At 42.8% G+C, this 23,426-nt stretch overlaps 2 protein-coding genes across 2 annotated transcripts in view; both read right to left on the bottom strand.

The window, feature by feature from the left end:
* The window catches only part of mmrn2a (multimerin 2a), a 59,276-nt gene extending 49,214 nt beyond the window's left edge, over positions 1-10,062 (bottom strand). Inside the window, exon 1 of the mRNA XM_074645260.1 lies at positions 9,813-10,062. Within this exon, the coding sequence (XP_074501361.1) occupies positions 9,813-10,060 (248 nt within the window). The 5' untranslated portion in view covers positions 10,061-10,062. The remainder of the gene's footprint in view (positions 1-9,812) is intronic.
* Positions 1-23,426, bottom strand: part of LOC141773450 (cytochrome P450 3A30-like) — a 302,943-nt gene that overhangs the window by 226,951 nt on the left and 52,566 nt on the right. The window lies entirely within an intron of this gene.

The raw sequence follows: 23,426 nt of genomic DNA, 5'->3' as shown, positions 1-23,426 counted from the left end.
GATACAAAAAAGTAGGTATGCAGGGAAGAAGAAGAAGATGAATAAATAGCACCTCCAGGTCCCATTAAAACTGGAAATACTGGACTGGATTAGATTGGGCATTGTGTGATGCCATCGGTAGTAGCATTCAGCTGAGGATCATCTTAATCCAAATATTCTTTTTTTTTGTTTCGTGAATGACTTGAGATCACACAGACAGAAAGTGATCTGGAATGGTTAAGGTAAGGCATTGATCTGGGATGGTTGAGGTTAGGCATTGATCTCGAATAGTTAAGGTTAGGCATTGATCTTGAATAGTTAAGGTTAGGCATTGACCTTGAATAGTTAAGGATAGGCATTGACCTCGAATTGTTAAGGTTAGGCATTGATCTGGAATGGTTGTGGTTATGCATTGACCTTGAATGGTTAAGGTTAGGCATTGATCGCGAATAGTTAAGGTTAGGCATTGACCTTGAATAGTTAAGGTTAGGCATTGACCTTGAATAGTTAAGGATAGGCATTGATCTGGAACGGTTAAGGTTAGGCATTGATCTTGAGTAGTTAAAGTTAGGCATTGATCTTGATAAGTTAAAGTTAGGCATTGACCTGGAATAGTTAAGGTTAGGCATTGACCTTGAATAGTTAAGGATAGGCATTGATCTGGAACGGTTAAGGTTAGGCATTGATCTTGAATAGTTAAGGTTAGGCATTGATCTTGATTAGTTAAAGTTAGGCATTGACCTGGAATAGTTAAGGTTAGGCATTGATCTTGATTAGTTCAAGTTAGGCATTGACCTGGAATAGTTAAGGATAGGCATTGATCTGGAACGGTTAAGGTTAGGCATTGATCTTGATTAGTTAAAGTTAGGCATTGACCTGGAATAGTTAAAGGTCACATATTATACTCCATTTAAACTAGTTATTATAGGTCTCAGACACCTCCAAACCATGTCTCTGAAGTTTTTTTTTCAAAAAAACAATCAGATCATGCATTCCAGCATGTCTCTATAACCTCTGTTTCAGCCCATTTCCAAAAGTGCTGATTTCTGTGTCTGTAGCTCTGTAGGTCTCATATTATGCTCATTTCCAGGTTCATAGATGTATTTTAATGTTGCACTAGAACATGTTTACATGCTGCAATGTTCAAAAAACCCTTTATTCTTCTCATACTGCAGCCTGAGTCTGCCTGCCTCAGAGCCTAATTCAGCCTCTGTCTGAAAACCCCTGATTCACAGCCTGTCTCCTCCCACTCTGCTCTGATTGGTCAGCATTTTCTGTCACTCAAACGTCCTCAACAACAGCGTCACCCTCCCCCTCCCTCCCGGAGAAGCTCTCGAGAGACGAGTGGAGAGAGAGGAGCTAGAATAAAGTTTATAAACCAGAAACTTCACCCAGCGCACGTTACCGGAGGAATCTGATCAGAAATCGGCGACACATGATCAACATCTGCGGTCCAGATTCCAGGTTTTCCTGACGGTTTCTCTCAGGTAAATAATACTATTTATATCTCTGTTAGTTAGCTCAGTGTTTACCTTATGCATCAACTCTGTAAACCGTAAACATACACTCTGTTTTACGTTTGTCTTTACAGATCCATCTGTGAGAAATGACCGACAGAATCATCCCAGAGGAGAGCAGACAGCTGAGAGCAGACAGCTGAGAGCAGATGGCTGAGAGCAGATGGCTCTGTTTACATGGAGATACAGAGCTAACCCGTTAGCATGTAGCTACATGCTAACGGGTTAGCTACATGCTACCGCTATGACACGGTGTGTAAACACAGCGACCATCAGGGTGGAAAATAGAAGATGTGAAACAGTAGTCAGTTCATTATTTCTGCTAAAAGATAAATGTATGGAAGATCAGAGTAATGGTATATTATATACAGTAGTAGCTGTCTCTGTGTTACCATGACTACAGACCACCGGAGCTTAGCTTACCATAGTTTACCAGAGCTGAAGACTTTCTCCTGTACCATGTTAACATAACTGCAGGTGAGATGATTACAAATGCTGTGAATAATTAATATTGTCATCTGTCAACTCAAATAAAGTTTGACTGTGAAACAGAAATGTGTTGTGTTGCTTACAGTCACTATTTACTACCTGTACTCTGCTACATGCATGACATCAAATATATATAATATATAAATATCATCTGTTTAAACAGTGTAATTACATAAAGCCTTTGTGAAAGAACATGTTATATTTAGATGATGGGAGTACATGAGGCCTGTTCTGCTGGTTCTTGCAGACTAACAGTAGGAGCTACTTTGCTCAAGTTCGGTTGAGGAGGAGAGACAGTGACGCGCTGTGGGGCGGGGTCAGCTACTGAAGGTTCTGCTCTGGTTCGACCAGGAAACCCTTATATGGCTAATTCTCAAATGACGTCAGAAGAAAAGAAAAGCTGCGCAGCGTTGTTTTCGACACCCATTTCCGGACAAACGGAGCAGGAGAAAAAGAGAGGATGGTCTTTTATGATACTATGGTGACTTGTAGACACACTGGGGACAGATATTGATGTTTAAAAGACATGGAAAAGTGCATTTTGCATAATAGGTGACCTTTAAGGTTAGACATTGATCTTGATTAGTTAAAGTTAGGCATTGACCTGGAATAGTTAAGGTTAGGCATTGACTTTGAATGGTTAATGTAGGTTAGAATAGGTCGCCGGACAGTGAGTCTCGCGAGAGTCTTTATTACTGGAGCATCTGCAGCATATGACAGAGATAGCCTACGCTCATCATCATCGGAAAAGGAAGTGTGGGATTTGAATAAAGTGCAGCTGTCCTTGAGACAATCACAGTCCAAGGCATCTTTAGACCACCCAGCTAGACCAGACAGACCGAATGCCACCGAATGTGGAGTCGACCGCCCCGGGAGGAAGGGAGGAGAGCCCGGATGAGAGCTGAGCTAACCCAGCAAAGACCTAATGCTACTCCCCTACCCAGCCTGCTCCTGGCTCAGGTCCGGTTACAGGAAAATAAGATGGATGAAATAAGACTTCAGGCTAACCTAGCAACGGGAGCTCGGAGACTGATGCGCCCACATCTTTACACAGACCTTAAGAGGTGCCATCGTGGCATCCCAGGTCAGGTTGCACTTGAAGGCCAGACAGCAGGACAGAGCACAGGATGAGAAGAAGAAGATGAAGAAGAGGAAGAAACCTTTATTTTTCATAGTACATACAGGTACACACATGATATTTGACCTCTGCATTTAAAACATTCTAAGTATGTTAGGAGCAGTGGGCTGCTGCAAGCGCCCGGGGAACAACTTTGGGTTTAGAGTCTCGCTCAAGGACACTTCGACATGCAGTCTGTAGGAGGAGCCGGGGATCGACCTGCCAACCTTGTGGTTAATGGACGATCCGCTCTACCCACTTAGCTACAGCCGCCCGAAGAGGTGGAATATGTGTTCACATCAATGATGGTTGGTGCTCAATCATAGTCAAAGTCAATGGTCAAGTGTCTTTGTTGCTGCTGTTTGCATTCCAACCATCAAATGACCTTCTAATGGCATCGGACAAAGGACTTGTCTCTGTACTTGTCTTGCTAGATCTCAGTGCTGCTTTCGACACCATTGACCATGACATCCTATTACAAAGACTGGAACATTTAATTGGCATTAAAGGAACTGCACTAAGTTGGTTTAAGTCCTATTTATCAGATCGATCTCAGTTTGTACATGTCAACGATGAGTCCTCCATGCACGCCAAAGTTTGTCACGGAGTTCCACAGGGTTCTGTACTTGGACCAATTCTATTTACCTTATATATGCTTCCCTTAGGCAATGTTATTAGAAAACACTCCATAAACTTTCATTGTTATGCAGATGATACCCAATTATATCTATCAATCAAGCCAGACGAAACAAACCAGTTAACTAAACTTCAAGCATGCCTTAAGGACATAAAAACCTGGATGACCTGCAATTTCCTGATGTTAAACTCAGACAAAACTGAAGTTATTGTACTAGGCCCTGAGCACCTCCGAAACAAATTATCTAATGATATAGTTACTTTAGATGGCATTGCCCTGGCCTCCAGCACCACCGTAAGGAACCTGGGAGTTGTCTTCGACCAGGATATGTCCTTTAACTCTCACATAAAACAAACCTCACGGACTGCCTTCTTTCATCTACGTAACATTGCGAAGATCAGGCACATCCTGTGTCAAAATGATGCAGAAAAATTAGTCCATGCATTTGTTACCTCTAGACTCGATTACTGCAATTCCTTATTATCAGGCTGCTCCAATAAGTCTCTTAAGACTCTCCAGTTGATCCAGAATTCTGCAGCACGTGTACTGACTAGAACTAGAAAAAGAGATCATATTACGCCTGTATTAGCTTCTCTGCACTGGCTGCCTGTAAAATCCAGAATAGATTTTAAAATCGTCCTCCTCACCTACAAAGCGCTAAACGGTCAGGCCCCATCATATCTTAAAGAGCTCATAGTACCCTACTACCCCACTAGAGCACTGCGCTCACAGAATGCAGGGTTACTTGAGGTTCCTAGAGTCTCCAAAAGTAGAATGGGAGCAAGAGCCTTCAGCTATCAAGCTCCTCTTCTCTGGAACCAGCTCCCAGTTTCAGTCCGGGAGGCAGACACCGTCTCTACATTTAAGAGTAGGCTAAAGACTTTCCTCGTTGATAACGCTTATACTTAAGCTGCTATAGGCATAGACTGCCGGGAGACTTCCTATGACACACTGTCATAAGGAACTTCCTATGACACACTGAGCTCCCCTCTCCTTATGTATATACTCATGTCCCATGTCCATGTTGTTACTAACTTCATTCCTTCCCGGGAGTCCTTGTGCCTCCTTGTCTCGCAGCTAACCGTGGAGCGGGGTCACACCTGGAGCGAGGTTATACCTGGAGCATGGGTACACTTGGAGCAGGGTTTCACCTGGATCTTGGTGGTCTCCGGTATTGTGGCTGCATCTGCTGCCGCGTCGGTGCCTGCTTGACACCAACTGCTACCATCCCTAATTAACTACGTCTGTACGAGGGACTACCAATGCTAACGAGGGATTTCCAACACCTAGTGACAATGTGGCAGCCTGGAGAATAACACTTCTCAATCACTGCCAAAGACATCAAGAGCTCCCAGCAAGCATGCTGATGCTGCAGGAACCAACGCACGGGCATCGATCGCAGGGACGTCCCACACCAATACACATGGACGTACTGAGGAGAGATGCTGGACAGTGCTGGCTTTCCGATAGTTGTATTATCACTCTTTCCATCCACCACTATTGGTTTTGTGTTATCAGTCCTACTTGTATTAGCTATTACAGCTGCTAGACTGCTATTGTGGCTGCTCTCTCTCTCTCTCTCTCTCTCTCTCTCTCTCTCTCTCTCTCTCTCTCTCTCTCTCTCTCTCTCTATCTATCTATCTATCTATCTATCTCTTTCTATCTATCTATCCCCCCAGCCGGTCTTGGCAGATGGCCGCCCGCCCTGCGCCCGGTTCTGCTCCAGGTTTCTGCCCAGTAATCGGGGAGTTTTTCCTGGCCACAGTGCGCTTGGTGGATCCTGTTGGGTCTCTAAACTATGGTGTACGGTCATAGACCTGCTCTATATATAAAGCGTCTTGAGATAACTTCTGTTGTGATTTGACGCTATACAAAAATAAATTGATTTGATTTGATTTGATTTGATTCCTCCTGAAGCAGATTAAAAACAAATGCACTAGGGATGTACTACAGTTTTTGTTTTGTTTTGTCATGTTTTTTTGCATAAATTGACTAGGCTACAATGCATTTTGTTGTGCAACCCTGAGTTGTAGAACGACTCTATAAACAGATTCTGCATTCATTTGCATTCACATGTAGAATCTGTGGGCAACAGGATACGATTTTGGTATCCGAAGTGTTCTTGTTTCAGTTTGTAGTCCGAATAGTATTGACCAATCACGTTTGAGCAGGCTGTGGTTGAATGCTGGTAAACAGTCTGTGTTGGCCGAAATGTAATTTCAAAACCCACTGGCTATCGTCTGACAATGAATTAGCTTTTTATTGGTTAAAAATTAGCTTGTAAACTGGCTACTTATGAAATTACCTGGTCGTAAGCATCATCTCTCAACTCCAGTCTCGCATCTCAAGTTGTTAATCGGACTGTAAACAATGAGCAGCGCACGGATAAAGAAGTCTTGGCCCAGATATCCACTGGCTACCCAAACCACAGATATATAACCATTGCCTCCAGATGCAATCCATTGTCGATGTAGCCAATGGGTTCCAAGATTGCAGAATGACAATAAATGATCCTTGAATCTAGGGATGTCCATAATTAACCGTTTAACCGTTAACCGACATTAAGCATTTTAACCGATTAACGCTATCGGTTAAAACGGTTAAAAGAAATGTTAATAATTAACTCAAAAGCTGAGCGGCTCAGAGGAGCAGCTCGTCTCTTTAAGGAGAAAAGCTGGTCCACCTTAACAGCCCACCTTAAGAGGCGGAGCCGGAGTTTCAGGATACAGGCTCGCTTGAGTGGAGTGGAGGAGTTGTAGTTTCATAGCATTTATTCACCGACAAATAAACTGTCCACACACTGCTACACCTACGTTCACAGCTAGAACAACACCAACAACCTCACACTCACCACCAACACACACACACGGTCTGTTGGAAACTCACTAAAGTTACTCAGACTACGTGTGCGACGGCGAGCACGAAGCCTAGAGCTGCTAACGTAGCACAAATACACACACTGTCTGTTGGCCACTCACTAAAGCTACACCGGGCAGAAACACAGCTGACAACCTGCTAAACCAAACTAAATCTGTGGTGGAGACTTACTGGGAAAGTGGCTGCATGTCCGCGACACTACACGCAGCATCGTAGCTGCTAAGTTAACGCTCCCGGACGCTGAACTGGAGACTCCCGTCAACCAATATCTGTTGTGCTCCTGCAGCTGGTACACCGCTGCATGAGAGGCACAACTCTTGTCGGTTAACGGTTAATAATCGGTTAACGAGAGTCGGTTATTGGTTAAGAACATTTTTCAAAATGAGCCCTACTTGAATCCTTTGAGTCCTTGTACAGGTTTGAACCCGCCTTAGCTACTGTTGCTAGGTCAGACGAGCTTCACAAAAAGAAACATGGAGATGGCGGATCTGTTTAGCCTGCTGTTGCAGTGTGTATCAGATTTCTGGGCTTCAAGGAGCCTACAGCAAGGACTACAATATGCAATGTGAAGATATATTCATGATGATAAACTTTACTCAGGTAACTCTTCCTGTTGGGATGTTAGATGTCGTGTATATGCAAATAAATAACACAAATAGTTACTTTGGGGCGGCACGTAGAGATAATATACTCAAAGGAACGTTAGCCTTGATCTTCTCCGGCAAACGATAATTCGAGTCATCTTAAAAATATGTCAGCAATCAACCTATCAGGCTTTTTTCCAAATCTCTCTAACGTTACCACAGAAATAAGGAGGAAGCAAAGCTGAATGACGCTGGTGATCTGACATTAGGCTAACTCTTCTTGATGTAGCTATTCATTAGCTATCTTCAGATGTGACCTTATACAGTGTAATGGGACTTACATAGTAGGCCTAATGTTACCTTTGAACAGACGGAGCATATCCATCTAAGTATAACAGGAAAGGGCAAAGTTGACCGAGGTTCTGCTTGCTCCACTGTTATTGGAGCACAGAGCGAAAAAGGGCGGGAATAAGGAAGGGTCAATAAGTGTGACTCCTGTGTGTGTGTGTGTGTGTGTGCGTGTGTGTGTGTGTGTGTCAACAACAGCCTGGGTGGTACCAACCTATTATAAGCATGCTGGCAGTCAAAACAGTTAAGTGCTCCCTGCTTGGTACTTCTGTATGCAATAGGCGTGACTTGTGTGTGTGTGTGTGTGTGTGTGTGTGTGTGTGTGTGTTTTATTGTATTGTATTGCAAAAACGCAGCATATGTAACATCCCACAACACAAACAACACCACACTGAATTTGAGCTAGTTTATATACATTTATCTAGTTTCGTCCAGTGGGTCCCAACCTGGGGGTCGGGCCCCTCCAAAGGGTCACCAGATAAACCTGAGAGGTCGTGAGATGATTAAGGAGAGACGAAAGAAGAAGACGCTAAGCCCTGATACACAAATCTGTTTTCAGTTTCTGACTTTTCTCACATCTTTAGTGAAATATTGGATCATTTGAACAGCTTTTTAAATGAAACCATGTGAGAAGTTTAGAGAAGTGTCTCTTTGGTGGAACTGATGACAACTCAGAGACTTCTGAAACGTGTCAAGGAGACACAATACAATGTGTTTGTTTTTTTATTATATATATTTTTTTGTTTAAAATCTCTGTAACTAGTAGTATCTAAAGCTTCAGATAAATGTAGTGAAGTAAAAAAGACAATATTTCTCTCTGGGATGTAGTGGAGTAGAAGTTGCATAAAATGGAAAAGTACCTCAAAATTGTACATACTTGAGTACTTAGTTACTTTACACTACTGGCTCCCAGAACTGAGATATTAATTTGGTGAGTGTCATGTTATTATTACTGAAAGGGCGGATGGACAGGATCACCAAAATAAGTTGTAATAAACCAGAATTGTAACTACACACGTGCAGTGTTATATTTGGTGAAAATAGGAATAATTGTTTTGTTGCAAAAATCGTGTAATAAGGCAGACCTGCTTGGTTCTTTCAGTGTTTGGTTAAATATATATAAAGAGTATGTTTAGAAGCCTCTCATGCCTGATATTGATCCTCCGTTGATGTGGCACATCTTTTATCCCTGGCAGCATCGTGCGCCAGTGACATTGACTTGACCAATGTACCGATCCTGCAAGAGCCACACAGCTATTAAATCATCTGTGGTTTTAACGAGTCCTCCAGAGCTGAAGTATAGGCAGGCTTCACTACTAGGGCACCAATGTATGATCAAATGATTTGATTATTTTTTATCAGTAAATGTTGTGTCACATGGTCGATACAAATCTTTTAATGTTTACGTGGCATTTCCTTTAGCAGAGATTTAGCCCATTTAATGAAGTTATTTTTTTAAACGGTTACTAGGTCCTATATCCTGACAGTAGTGCATGAGACAGGTAATCTGAAAAATATCATGTGCCTCTGTGTCCTCCGGTGTCCTCCGCATATCTGGAGGATTTCACAGACCGGAGGAAAACAACCAATCAGAGCCGAGCTTTAGTCAGCCGTCCAGCTGCCGTCTCTGAGCATCTGTCAACCACTCGTAAACTCTGACTAAACGGTCAAACTAGGCAGCGCTGATCAAATATGAATCAATATTCTGTTACTGTAATGTCTATTTCTCTCCTCAAATGTTTTCAGAATCATCTTGTAGTGTACTGTTTAGCTGTAAAATGAGAAAGTTTGGGACCCAGCAGTCATGATGAGATATGTTGAGGAAATACCAAGCATCGCCCACATGACCGGAGCACAGCCAATAGGAACGCTCTCTCTCTGAAATGACGGGTGATTGGCCAGTCTCCTGTCACGGACTAGATTTTCTAAAGCTTGAAAACAGAGCCATGAGGAGTCTTGTTTTCTCTCAGAACACTTGAATTACAATATGCTGAAAGGTTATTATGGAATTTTTTTTACCAACGATGCCAAAAATATACTGACTACTGCAGCTTTAATGATACATCAATTATTGAAAGAGTTACAGATTAATTTCCTGTCAACTAATCGATTAACTGACTAATTGTTGCAGCTCTACTTTGAACTTCAAACTTTGAACTTCACAGCTTTCCTCACTGAATGGAACTTTCCCAGGCGGGAAAACAGTCGAAAGCAGAGAAAAAATGTGATGAGTGCAGCTCAAGTTCAGGATGTTTTGGACTCACCCGGTTCGGGCTGGGTAGTTCCCTCTCTCTCCGGGTGGGGGGAACTCTGTCGCCCCGGGGTGAAGCCTCTCGAGGTGGGGGGGAGACGCTGCTCCTCCTCCTCCTCCTCCTCCTCCTCTTACTCCCAGCTCCTCCTCGTCCTCCTCCACCTCAGGGTCTCGTGCTCTCACCTCACAGTGAGCGCTCACCAGTAAGCCCAGTACCAGCACCAGTTCTCCCACTGCTGTCATGCCTGCTCCCCTCAACATCACTGAGTGGATGCTGGCACGACCACCAACTGCTTTTAAACAACTGGGGGAGGGGGGGAGGAGAAACAGGAGGCCACACCTCCTGTTTCCTCTGCTCCCCCTCCCCCTGTCTCTCAATGGTCTTCTTCTTCTTCTTCTTCTTCTTCTTCTTATTCTTCTTTTTCTTCTTCATTTGATGCATCAATCATTTTGTCATCCTGATTTTCCACATTGTAATTTTGAAGTACTCTCTTCTCATTTCGAAATAATTGATATATATTAGATTACTGGATTATCATTTTTGATGCATTAATATGTTCATCACTTGAAGTAATGTTGTAACTGGTAAAGGTGAAGCTAATTTATATATATTGCTGGGTAGACTATCTATAATAATACATGATTTTTTAGCTGATTATATTTTGTATTAATATTCTGAATCTGCAAAGTAACTTAAGTAATTGAATAAATGTGCAGTAAAAAAGTACAACATTTGAGTGTAAATGAGGTAGAAATGAGGTTTCACTTCTCTCTATACACGTCTTTCTGTCTGTCTTCATGCCTTTCCTGTGGAAGTGATAAGAACAGAGGAAATCCACCGAGCTGCAGGAGAAATTACCTCCTTCCTTTCTGTGTGTGTGTGTGTGTCTGCATGCGTGCATGTGTGCATGTGTGCATGTGTGTGTGCAGGCGTGCGCAGAGTGAGGACATTCTTCAAAGGGCTGTTTGAGGGTTAAGACTTGGTTTGGGGCTTAAAGCAAAACAATGTGCAAAACTGCTCACTGAAAATGAGTTTGATTTCTTAGCAATAAAAATAATGCACCACTCCCACCCTAACTTATATTTTGGCGGCTGTAAGAACCGTATTCTCATGCAACGGTTCGTATGATATCTTAAGAAAAAGTCATTCCTCCTTTTTTGTTCGTCTTCCTACAAATGTCCAGCAACACGTGTCAATTTCCTCTCGTTACATACAGTCTTTTCAAAATAAACTTCTGTCTTCACAGGAAACAACTTCCTTAGGTTTAGGCAAAAAAACGACTTAGTTAGGCTTAGGAAAAGATCAACTTGGTCAGGATTAGGCAACAAAACTACTTACTACTGGACTCACGACGAAGTGAGATGCCTCCTTAACATATGGGCTGAAGATGAAGATAGCGTATACCTGGAAATGCCTGCATTAATAAATGATTTAATACCCGCTGTCTCTACTAAAGTGCTGATATGTGCTCCAGGTCAACAGCAACATGAACAGAATCTGACGGTGCTCCATGATTTACAATATTCAGCTAGAAAATTAGGAGCGGTTTATTGTCTCTATTGTCTCTTTACCTGCCAACTGCCTGACCAATAATCAAATGACGTTTCCACCACGTGAGTTTTGTTTACAATTTCTGGACCGTTTGTGAGCTTTGTCTTTGTGAACGCAAACCGGACCAGCTGGAAAATTGAAACAATATATCATCCTTGCATTGTTTTGATTCAGGAACCGGACATTTAGGTGTGAACCCGACCTACTGTATGAGATCAGCCTGCTATAAGTGTTGGGTGCCAGCCGCCATAAAACATAAACAGAAGAAGAGCAAAGGCAACTATGAAATGAAATACATTCATCCAACAACAATTGTATTTTGATAGTGAATGACAACAAACTTTATACAGAATTCAAATGATGGGACGTATTGGAATAAAAGGAAATTAATTAGCTGACACAAGAACCACATTGATATGAGGATATGATAGTTCAGTATTTAACAGCATCATCTTTTTATTTCTGCTTCAGTTCTTTTTACCCAGTGTTTTTCATCTTTACATTGGGTTCAATTAAACCAAAAACTGGAGCTCAAGTTGTCAATGCTTAGTGTAAACTGATGTGATGTTTTAGTCATAGTCAGATGTCTCACTCTGACACTTTTTATTCTGTCACGTGTTGTTTAAGTTTGGTCATTCATAACACTGAAGCAGATTACAGTGAGTTAAAGTGAGCTGAAGTAGAGGAGGGGGAGCCAGAGGGAAGGAGGCTGATGGTTCCTGTCCCGGCTGAGAGAGCCGGGGACTTTTCCACTGGGAGAGGGGGGGTATGGGTTGGTTGGTTGGTTGGGTGGGGGATCATTTCCGACGATTGTTTTCGAGCTGTGACAAGGTGGAGTGGGGGCTGTCTTGAAATGTAAGGCAGAGAAAGTGTAGAGGGTCACTGAAGTGAGAGACACTAAGAGGTCATGGCTTTAAATGAAGTGTTAATCATTTCTGTAGATATTTATGGCATGGCAACTACAGCCAACAAGACAGCATTGATGGGAAGTAACCAAGTACATTTGCTCAAGTACTGTACTTAAGAACTGTACTTAAGTACAATTGTCAGGTACTTGTACTTTACTTGAGCATTTCTGTTTTCTGCTACTTTATACTTCTACTCCACTACATCTCAGAGGGAAATATTGTACTTTTTACTGAACTATATTTATCTGACAGCTTACTTTTCAAAATCGGATTATTAATAAATACAAACATGTAATCAATTCATAAATGATGGTGTATTATTATAGATTTAATTACCCAGAAGTAATTAAAAGGAGCTCCACCTTCATCAGCTGCAACATTAAAGTAGTGAGCACATAGTGCATCAATAATCCAATAATATCAAATATACAGACGTAGGCAAAGTTGTTGGTACCCTTCCGTTAAAGAGAGAAAAACCCACAATGGTCACTGAAATAACTTGAAACTGACAAAAGTAATAATAAATAAAAATTTACTGAAAATGAACTAATGAAAATCAGACATTGTTTTTGAATTGTGGTTCAACAGAATAATTTTAAAAAACAAACTAATGAAACTGACCTGGACAAAAAATGATGGTACCCCTAGAAAAGATGTAAAATAATGTGACCATAGGGACATGTTAAACTAAGGTGTGTCCTGTAAATAGCATCACAGGTATCTTCAAACTTGTAATCAGTCAGTCTGCCTATTTAAAGGGTGAAAAGTAGTCACTGTGCTGTTTGGTATCATGGTGTGTACCACACTGAACATGGACCACAGAAAGCTGAGGAGAGAGTTGTCTCAGGAGATCAGAAAGAACATTATAAGATAAGATAAGATGAAACCTTTATTAATCCCCGGAGGGAAATTCAGGTGTCAAAGCAGCAACATCAGCAATCACAGGAGAGGTAAAGGTATACAAAAATTCTAAAGACAATAATAGAGATATAAAAGATACAGAGTGAATGGGTGAACATAGTGTGTACAGTCCGTCAATAAATAAATGTAGTATGTACAATAAATAAATAAATAAATGTAATATGTACATATGTGCAGTCAGCAATAAAGTGGTATATAGGATGTATAGTGTAAAGTGAGTGTAAAGTGCGCCAGATAGTGCATGTTTAAATTTCTTAAAAGTCCTAATAGTCATATGGGGGTCAGCCTTGGTTGTGGAGCCTGATGGCTACCAGCATGAAGGACTGACCCAGGCGCTTTGTGTTGTGCCGAGGAGGGATGAGTCTGTGGCTGAAGGTGCTCCTCATCTTGACTAGCTCATCATGGAGGGGGTGGAAGGGGTTTTCCAGGATAGCGTCCAGCTTCCTCCTCATCCTCCCCTCTGCCACCACCTCCAGACCGTCCAGCTCAGATCCAACCACAGAGCCAGCCTTCCTCACCAGCCTGTTCAGTCTGTTGGCATCCCTTGTGTTCATGTTACCCCCCCAACATACCACAGCAAAAAAGAGAACACTGGCTACTACAGACTGGTAAAACATCTGCAGCAGCCTATTGCATACATTAAAAGACCTGAGCCTCCTCAGGAAGAACAGTTTGCTCTGTCCCTTCCTGTAGAGGGCCTCGGTGTTATCAGTCCAGTCAAGTCTACTGTTCATATGTACTCCCAGGAACTTGTAGGTGTCCACCACCTCCACCTCCTCCCCTCGGATGGTGATGGGAGTTGGGGGCCTCGTGCTCCGCCGGAAGTCCACCACCAGCTCCTTGGTCTTTCCAATGTTGAGCTGGAGGTGATTGTTATCACACCACCCTATGTTATCACACCACCCTATGAAGTTCTCCACCAGGGCTCATAGGGTGTGAGCCCAGCTGTGATGCAGCTGACGATGGAGGAGTCATCGGAGAACTTCTGTAGGTGGCATGTACCCGAGTGGAAGCGAAAGTCGGAGGTGTAGGTGGTGAACAGGAAGGGAGACAGCACAGTTCCTTGGGGGGCGCCGGTGTTGCTCACCAGCACATCTGACAGGCTGCCCTGCAGTCTGACATACTGTGGTCTGCTGGTGAGGTAGTCCGTAATCCAGGCCACCAGGCCATGATCTACCTGCATCACTGAGAGCTTCTCAGCTAGCCGGAGTGGCAGGATGGTGTTGAAGGCACTGGAGAAGTCAAAGAACAATATTCTTACAGTGCTGTGCGGCCTCTCCAGGTGAGTGTAGGCTCTGTGGAGCATGTAGGTGATGGCATCATCCACACCGATGTTTTCCTGGTATGCAAACTGCAGGGGGTCCCGGAAGTCGCTCACAAGGGGCTTGAGGTGCTGCAGAACCAGTCTCTCAAAGATCTTCATGACGTGTGACGTCAGAGCAACTGGCCTGTAGTCATTGGGGGTGCTGGGGTGTCCCTTCTTGGCCACCGGGACGATGCAGGAGGTCTTCCAGAGCTGGGGAACCTTCTTCAGCCTCAGGGAGAGGCTGAAGAGGTGCTGGAACGCTGCTGCCAGCTCCCCAGCACACGCCTTGAGCACCCTGGGGTTGATGTTGTCTGGTCCCCTGGCCTTGTTCACGCTGATCTTTGAGAGCTGCTTCCTCACCTGGCCCCTTGTGATGATCAGGGTGGATGTTGCAATGTCTCCAGGTGCAAGGGACATGCTGTGGATGTGCTCCTCAGGGTAGGTATGGGGGGGGCAAGCTGCTGCTGCCTCCTGGGGATGGGTGCTGGGGGGAGGAGGAGAGGTGTGGAAGGGGGTGCTGGGGGGAGGAGGAGAGGTGTGGAAGGAGACCTTCATGATAAAGGTAAAGGCTATAAGACCATCTCCAAGCAGCTTGATGTTCCTGTGACTACAGCTGCACATATTATTCAGAAGTTTAAGGTCCATGGGACTGTAGCCAACCTCCCTGGACGTGGCCGCAAGAGGAAAATTGATGACATATTGAAGAGACGGATAATACGAATGGTAACCAAAGAGCCCAGAACAACTTCCAAAGAGATTAGAGGTGAACTCCAAGGTCAAGGTACATCAGTGTCAGATCGCACCATCCGTCACTGTTTGAGCCAAAGTGGACTTAATGGAAGACGACCGAGGAGGACACCAAATCATAAAAAAGCGAGACAGGAATTTTCCAAAATGCATATTGACAAGCCACAAAGCTTCTGGGAGAATGTCCTTTGGACAGATGAGACAAAACTGGAGCTTTTTGGCAAGTCACATCAGCTCTATGTTCACAGACGCAAAAATGAAGCATCCAAAGAAAAGAACACTGTACCTAATGTGAAACATGGAGGAGGCTCGGTTATGTTATGGGGCTGCTTTGTTGCATCTGGCACAGGGTGTCTTGAATCTGTGCAGGGTACAATGAAATCTCAAGACTATCAAGGCATTCTGGAGCGAAATGTGCCGCCCAGTGTCAGAAAGCTTGGTCTCAGTTGCAGGTCATGGGTCCTCCAACAGGATAATGACCCAAAACACAGCTAAAAACACCCAAGAATGGCTAAGAACAAAACATTGGACTATTCTGAAGTGGCCTTCTATGAGCCCTGATCTAAATCCTATTGAACATCTGTGGAAGGAGCTGAAACATGCAGTCTGGAGAAGGCACCCTTCAAACCTGAGACAGCTGGAGCAGTTTGCTCAAGAGGAGTGGGCCAACATACCTGTCGACAGGTGCAGAAGTCTCATTGAGAGTTACAGAAATCACTTGATTGCAGTGATTGCCTCAAAAGGTTGTGCAGCAAAATATTAAGTTAAGGGTACCATCATTTTTGTCTAGGCCAGTTTCATTACTTTGTTTTTTTAAATGATTCTGCTGAACCATAATTCAAAAACAATATCTGATTTTCATTAGTTAATTTTCAGTGAATTTTTATTTATTATTACTTTTGTCAGTTTCAAGTTATTTCAGTGACCATTGTTGGTTTTTCTTTCTTTAACGGAAGGGTACCAACGATTTTGCCTATGTCTGTATTATCCTGAAATGGGCCATTCTGCATAATGAGTACTTTTACTTTTGGTACTTTAAGTATATTTTGATGCTAATACTTTTGTGCTTTTACTTAAGTAAGATTTTGAATGCAGGTTTTTTTATACTTGTAACAGAATATTTCTACACTGTAATATGGCTACTTTTACTTAAAGGTAAAAGATCTGAGTACTTCTTCCACCACTGTGTTACTAACTCTATTTGTCAGACAGGTAACAAGGGAAAAGATAATCCAGACAGGAACAGTTCAGTGATTTGATGAAAAAGTGAAAATACATAAGCTTACTGGCACCATGGTCCGAATATAAATAACAACATGGCAGGTATTAAAATACAGACCAAGAGGTTGAGTTAAAGGTTCAGCTGGTTGGAAAGTAAAGGCACAAAGCAACATCGACAACCTGGCAGGGAGCAGGTGGAGATGGGCTGGTACAAATACTGTGGGGGTTATTTGGGGGATGAGGAACAGGTGAGCAGGTGGATGAGAGAGTCAGGTGACTGGGACAGGAGGGAAAGTCTGAGGCTATCTGGTGGACAGATGAAGAATTGCACCCAGGAGGCCTGCTCCGTCCTGTTTAATAAACTTCACATTCTTTCAGTATAATTTTATAAAATATTGATCCCATATGTGTCTTTTATGATATGTATTAGTTACATTTGCAACATTTTCAAATTTAATCCTCAATTAAATTCTCAAAACAGTGGACGGGTTGACCATCATCATCTTTCCTTTCTATAATGTTTTACAGAGAAAAGTTTGAAAAGTAAATGTTTACTAGAAAAGTTTTCAAGTTTTTTTTGTTTTTTTTAAAGGTAAACGTTTTACAGTAAAAAGTTTTAAAGGTAAAAGTTATAAAAGGTAAAAGCTTTAAAGGTAAATGTTTTACAGAGAAAAGTTTGAAAGGTAAAAGTTTAAATGGGTAACACTTTATAATAACCATCATTTCTTTTTTCTTTTGGCCTTTATTTGACAGGACATAGACTGTAAAGGGGGAGAGAGAGAGGGAGCGACATGCAGCAAAGGTCCGCGGGTCAGATTCAAACCCAAACCGCTGCAGACTCATGGTACGTGTCCAGAGGAGCGTTTTTTATCGTGAGGGGACGTGACGCTTTCTAACATTGGACGCTCGGTGGGCGTGCCACTAGGCGGTGACACTATAGATTAATTAATAGTGGGTGGTGACATTGACCAACAATCTCTGCAACTCTCTTCCAGGCTGCGTTCCTCCGGCGTTGTTATATTTGGCAGCGAAGCATCATAAAGGATTGGAAATCCCGACACTACCGTTATTCATTATTCCTCCATGGCTTCTGACCTGCTACTGAACCAGAACAAAGAAAACTACACTCCCCTCCTACAACCGTGCAAATACTTCCGGCTGCACCTGATTGGACAAACGCTTTCCCTTGTGGGCGGTCCTCCAGATTTCAAATCGGACCAACATGGAGGCTCGTTTGGAAACTTTCGCTTATTGCACGAAAACAGTTCACCGAAATGGGTTTCTGAAAACATTTGAGGCGAGAAATAATCCTGCAGTTGCTGAATCTGTCTTTATTTTGAATCTACAACGTTTACTTTAAAAGATTCTCAGGAGTTTTGAGAGGCGGCGAGTCGCGTCGGATGCCTGTGATTTGCATAAAGTAGACTAGCCCTCAACTTTATGTAGATGAGGAGCGGGCGTCGTGACGCTCTGTTTCTTGAATCGCACTGCCACGCTATCAGAATGCATTGAACGGCTGCTTACATAGACAATGAATGGGAAGCGTGGAAAGGACGGAGCCTGTGGACACGTACCATCAGCCTTGGTATATGGGCGCCCGCTCTACCAGGTGAGCTACCTGCAACTTCCGTGTCCACCGCGTGATGCCTTTGGGCCCAAAAATACTTTTTCCCATAGACTTACATTGGGGAAGAGACGTCTGTAACTCAGCGGATCATTTTTTTTTATGTGAATCAACCTCCCAGTACGAACACTCTAATAGCCCTTATTTAAAAAATTAAGTTTTTAAAGTTGTAAAACGCACTAATAGCCGAATCCAGAGTTATTTCCCTTCCTCCGTTCATGTGAGTGAGACCCAGACCGAGGCTGGAGCACAAGCCGTGACGAAGGCATGACGTTGGGACCACGTGACCGAGTCATGTGACCGAGTGGACGCTACTCCACCAATCATCTCGGACGTTACTTCGCCAAGATCCGGGTACTTTTCCAGACGGAAGTCTAGCCATTTAGGCTTCATGCGCCACTGAGCAACTCTCATAGGAATGACCGGGGCCCCGCCTCCAACGCTGTATCCAGTTCTCTTAATAAACTGAGAAAAAAAAGTTTGGAAACTTGTGTTTGGTGGATTATTTCTCTGTTGTTACAATGCTAATGGTCATTGTATTTTAAATCGTTGGAAAGCCTGTTTATTTACCTTCAAAATGATGTCCAACTTGTAAGGATCATGTAGTTGTGGGATGAATAGCACAGCTGATTATGTGGGTAGCGCCCAAGAAAAATTTGCCAAAATGCTCCGTCAATGGTAAACAGTGTATTCTCCTGTTGGAATTGACTTTTGTTTTGAGTTGTTTGGTGGATTGGATGATTGAACTCTCTATCAGTAACAAGGAACAAACAAGACATATTGGCAATTTTACACTTTATTCATTTAATACACCGTCAGGAGCCTCAGTAGCGGTGGAAGATCCATACGCAGCCACAACAGCCTGGCACCTCCTCCTCATGCTGGTCACCAACCTGGTCACACGTTGCTGTGGGATGGCAACAATATATTTTTCATGCCACTACATGCGTGATTCAGACGAGAGGTTGTGATTTACAAATAAAATACTGGAGAAGGGAGAGAGGAGAGACTAAATGGGGGGTGGGATGACTCACCTCTTCCTGTGAAGCTCGTTGGGTGAGTCTGTGGAGATATTTAACAAGTGTTAATTCACATCGATATGTCGACATAATCCAGGACCTTGTTGATGCCTATAACAAGTCTCATCATAGGTCAATAAAGATGCGTCCCGCCGCTGTAAATAAAGACAATGAAAAGACAGTATTTAACAACTTGTACAAGCTAAAACCTCAGAAAAAGGTGTCCTTTAAATTCAGTGTCGGGAATACAGTGAGAATTTTGAAACTCAGTGGTGTTTTTAGAAAAGGTTATGAACAAACGTTCACAGACGAATATTTTATAATAACAGATCGCATAGCCAGAGACCCCCCTGTGTATAGACTAGCGGATTGTGGTGCTGAGGTGTTGAGAGGTACGTTTTATGAGCCAGAATTACAACTGGTAATTATCGATAAAAACAAAGTGTTTCAAATGGAGAAAATATTGGCCAGAAAAAAATCAGGGCGTTAAAGTCAGGTCCTTGTAAAATGGCTGGGCTGGCCCGAAAGATGTAACTCATGGCTCTCTGAAAAAGATATTGTTGCTGCTCCATAAAAGACGTGGGCTATCCGCATACGCTTCACTTTTGAATCGAGGCATATCCGGATCAGATATGGAGAGGAACGTTTTTTATGTTACACTACCTAGTAATGCATCATTACAGATATACTCAAATAATAAGATATAGCGCTTCTGAACGAACCATACGAGGTGGGCAATATTGAGTTACAATATCCTAGGGTGTGGGCTAATTTCCCCTCCACAGATTCGGACGTGGTTATTTCTGATTATAAATCAAAGCAGACAATTACTATAACACTATCTGTTGGTTTTTATGATTCTATACCTCGAATAGTAAAATAATTTAATTCGAAATGCCTCATTTACCCTGCTACATCACACATAACTTTAATTTATAATAATATTACAAATCTTGTTTATTTTTTGGGGGCAGAGGGAACTATGTTAACATTTAAAGGAGAATTGGCTGAAATACTGGGTTTCAAACCGGGGGAGCCATTTACAATACCAGTAACCCCAAATTCTAGGAAACACTATGCTGCACCTCACCCTGCCAACATTCATGTTATAATATGTTTGTTTATAGCCACATTGTAGATTATCAGCTGGTGGGTGATAGTTATATACCGCTTCTCCGCTGTATAAATGTGTCAGACGATGTTCGTCGTATGCCCACTCTGACTTATGACAAGCCGCACTACACATCGCTCTCCAAATCAATTATTGATGATATAGAAATCTCTTTAAAAGATAATCAAAACCAGTATATACCTTTAGCATACGGCAAAGTGATTGTCAAAGTACACTTCAGACCTGTGAAGCAGTATTTCTAAGTGTGAATTGAAAAATGATGCAAACTCCGTACACACGTGATGACGCCCGGTATATGTCATACTATCAAGCTAATGGTGGTAGTGAATTACCGGGGTTTATCGGATCGAGTACGCAGTACAGAAACGGTTTAGGAGGTATTTTTCGCAATTTATTTAGGATGGCTGTGCCCTCATTAAAAAGAGGCTTCAGTATCATCAGGCTTCAGTCATCCCCCCTCGGCACAACACAAAGCGCCTGGGTCAGTCCTTCTTGCTGGTAGCCATCAGGCTCCACAACCAAGGCTGACCCCTCTGGACTATCTGCATCTATCTGGACTACCTTAACTTAAAACACGCACTATCTGGACTATCTGCAACCACCTCTTCTAACCACTGGTGCACTTTAAACTTACTTTACACGACATCCCATATACCATTTTATAGACTGTACATATTACATCTATTTATTGTACACTACATTTTTTTATTGATGGACGGTACACGCTATGTCCATTCACTATGTCCATTCACTATGTCCATTCACTGTGTCCATTCTGTATTTCTATTTATTGTTTTATAATCTTTTTGTACACCTGTACCTCTGTATCTGTGCTTTGCTACCTGAATTTCCCCCCAGGGATTAATAAAGGTTCATCTTATCTTATCTTATCTTATCTTAGTACAGAGAAACCTCATTTAAAAATAGCTGCCACAAATATCATGGGGGACGTTGTGTCCAATACAGTATAGCCAGAAAAACCATGTCAGGAAAGCAGGAGGGAAATGGACTGACAGTATAGCTGGAGACCACTGAAAAGACCCCCCACAGGATATGGGCGTAACCGTCCTGTGTCTAAGAAACGTAAAACAGCTATTAAAAAACCCAGAGGTGCCAAAAAATTAGTCAGCCACCAAAGGTAGAAGAGCTCCGCTCAGACGTCCTGGGTTATTGTCAAAACACATATTTTTAGGTTAAAATCTGTGAAAAATATCCATGACGCTCATCCATAATCAGTCGGAAGAGCGCGTGGAGACAGAACTAGATCTGTTTACCGTGCCGTACACTCAGACTTCCACTGAAAAATCAACCTCTGTTGAAATCCCCCCGGTATCGGCAATAACAGACACCAGACCTCTGGAGTTTTACACATCAGCAAGTGGAGAGGATTACTTTGACCTAAACCACGGGTCAGCAACCTTAGCCACAGGGTATAAAGACATGTAATCTATTCATCCATTGCACTCCTAAAAGATAATTGTGTAGACGACTATATCTTACTTATGAGTATTCTGTTAAATTAATAAGTCTGTTAATTTGGCAGCTTCAACTGTGTTACTTTTAGTCTGATTATGTGTTAAACTTCTTCGTATTTTTCTAATATAAACTGGAAAAACAAAGTTCTGAAACTTGTGTTTGGTGGATTATTTCTCTGTTGCTGCAATGCTAATGGTCATTGTATTTTACATGTTTGGAAAGCCTGTTTATTTACCTTCACAATGATGTCCAACTTGTAAGGATCATGTATTTGTGGGATGAGCAGCACAGCTGATTATGTGGGTAGCGCCCTAGAAAAATTTGCCAAAATGCTCCGCCAATGGTAAACAGAGTATTCTCCTGTTGGTATTGACTCTTGTTTTGAGTTGTTTGGTGGATTGGATGATTGAACTCTCTATCAGTAACAAGGAACAAACAAGACATATTGGCTATTTTACACTTTATTCATTGAATCCACCTTCAGGAGCCTCAGTAGCGGTGGAAGATCCATACGCAGCCACAACAGCCTGGCACCTCCTCCTCATGCTGCTCACCAACCTGGTCACACGTTGCTGTGGGATGGCGTTCCATTCCTCAACCAGGATTGGTTTCAGGTCAGCCAGCGTGGTTGTGTTGGTCACTAACACGTACAGCACGCCCAAGCTGATCCTACAAGTGTTGAATTGGGTTGAGGTGTGGACTCTTGGCAGGCCGTTCCATTCTCTCTACTCCCACATTGTGGAGGTAGTCTGTGATAACCCTGGCTCTGTGGGGGTGAGCGTTGTTTCTTGGAGGATGAAGTTAGGTCCCAGATTGTGGAGATATGGGATCGCCACTGGCTGCAGAATCTCATCCCGATATCTCCCTGCATTGAAATGGCCTTCAATGATGACAAGCCTTGTTTTGCCAGTGAGGGAGATGCCGCCCCACACCATGACACTGCAACCACCAAAAGCTGTTACTCCATCGGTTCAACAATCAGCATAGCGTTCTCCACGTCATCTCCATACTTTGACCCTGCCATCCAACTTTGGCAGACAGAACCTGGACTCATCACTGAACATGACATTCCCCCACATGTTCAGGTTCCATTGTCTGTGTTGTCGACACCAGCGCAAACGGGCCTGACGGTGAAGGGCAGTCATTGCAGGCTTCCTGGTAGCCTTATGAGAATACACTGTTTACCATTGACGGAGCATTTTGGCAAATTTTTCTTGGGCGTAATCAGCTGTGCTGCTCATCCCACAAATGCATGATCCTTACAAGTTGGACATCATTGTGAAGGTAGATAAACAGGCTTTCCAACCATGTAAAATACAATGACCATTAGCATTGTAACAACAGAGAAATAATCCACCAAACACAAGTTTACTAACTTTGTTTTTCCAGTATAGTTTACTCTTCCTTTTGTAAAATGTGTCTCTCTGTCTGTCTGTCTGCAAGTCTGTAGACTTAGCGGGATCTCGGTTGTTAGGGTTAGTGAAGCCAGATAACGAGAGGATACCCTGGGTGTGTTGAACTGGCTTCGTAGTACAGGCCTCTGGTGAGCATTGGCTGGCTATTTATATTACAAAACACAAACAAGGATGTTTCTTTGACAGTTTTGGTAACCCCCCTGACTGGAACAATTTTCCGTTGGAAATAAACAGGTTCCTGGCTAAAAACTGTACAGACATGTCTTATTCTAAAAGACAGGTTCAGGATAAACATGCTATCTCTTG

This window comes from Sebastes fasciatus, chromosome 9 (assembly GCF_043250625.1).
Source record: "Sebastes fasciatus isolate fSebFas1 chromosome 9, fSebFas1.pri, whole genome shotgun sequence".
NCBI classification, from domain to species: domain Eukaryota; kingdom Metazoa; phylum Chordata; class Actinopteri; order Perciformes; family Sebastidae; genus Sebastes; species Sebastes fasciatus.
The sequence above is the reverse complement of the archived record's forward strand: the minus strand, read 5'-3'. Positions and strand labels throughout refer to the sequence as shown.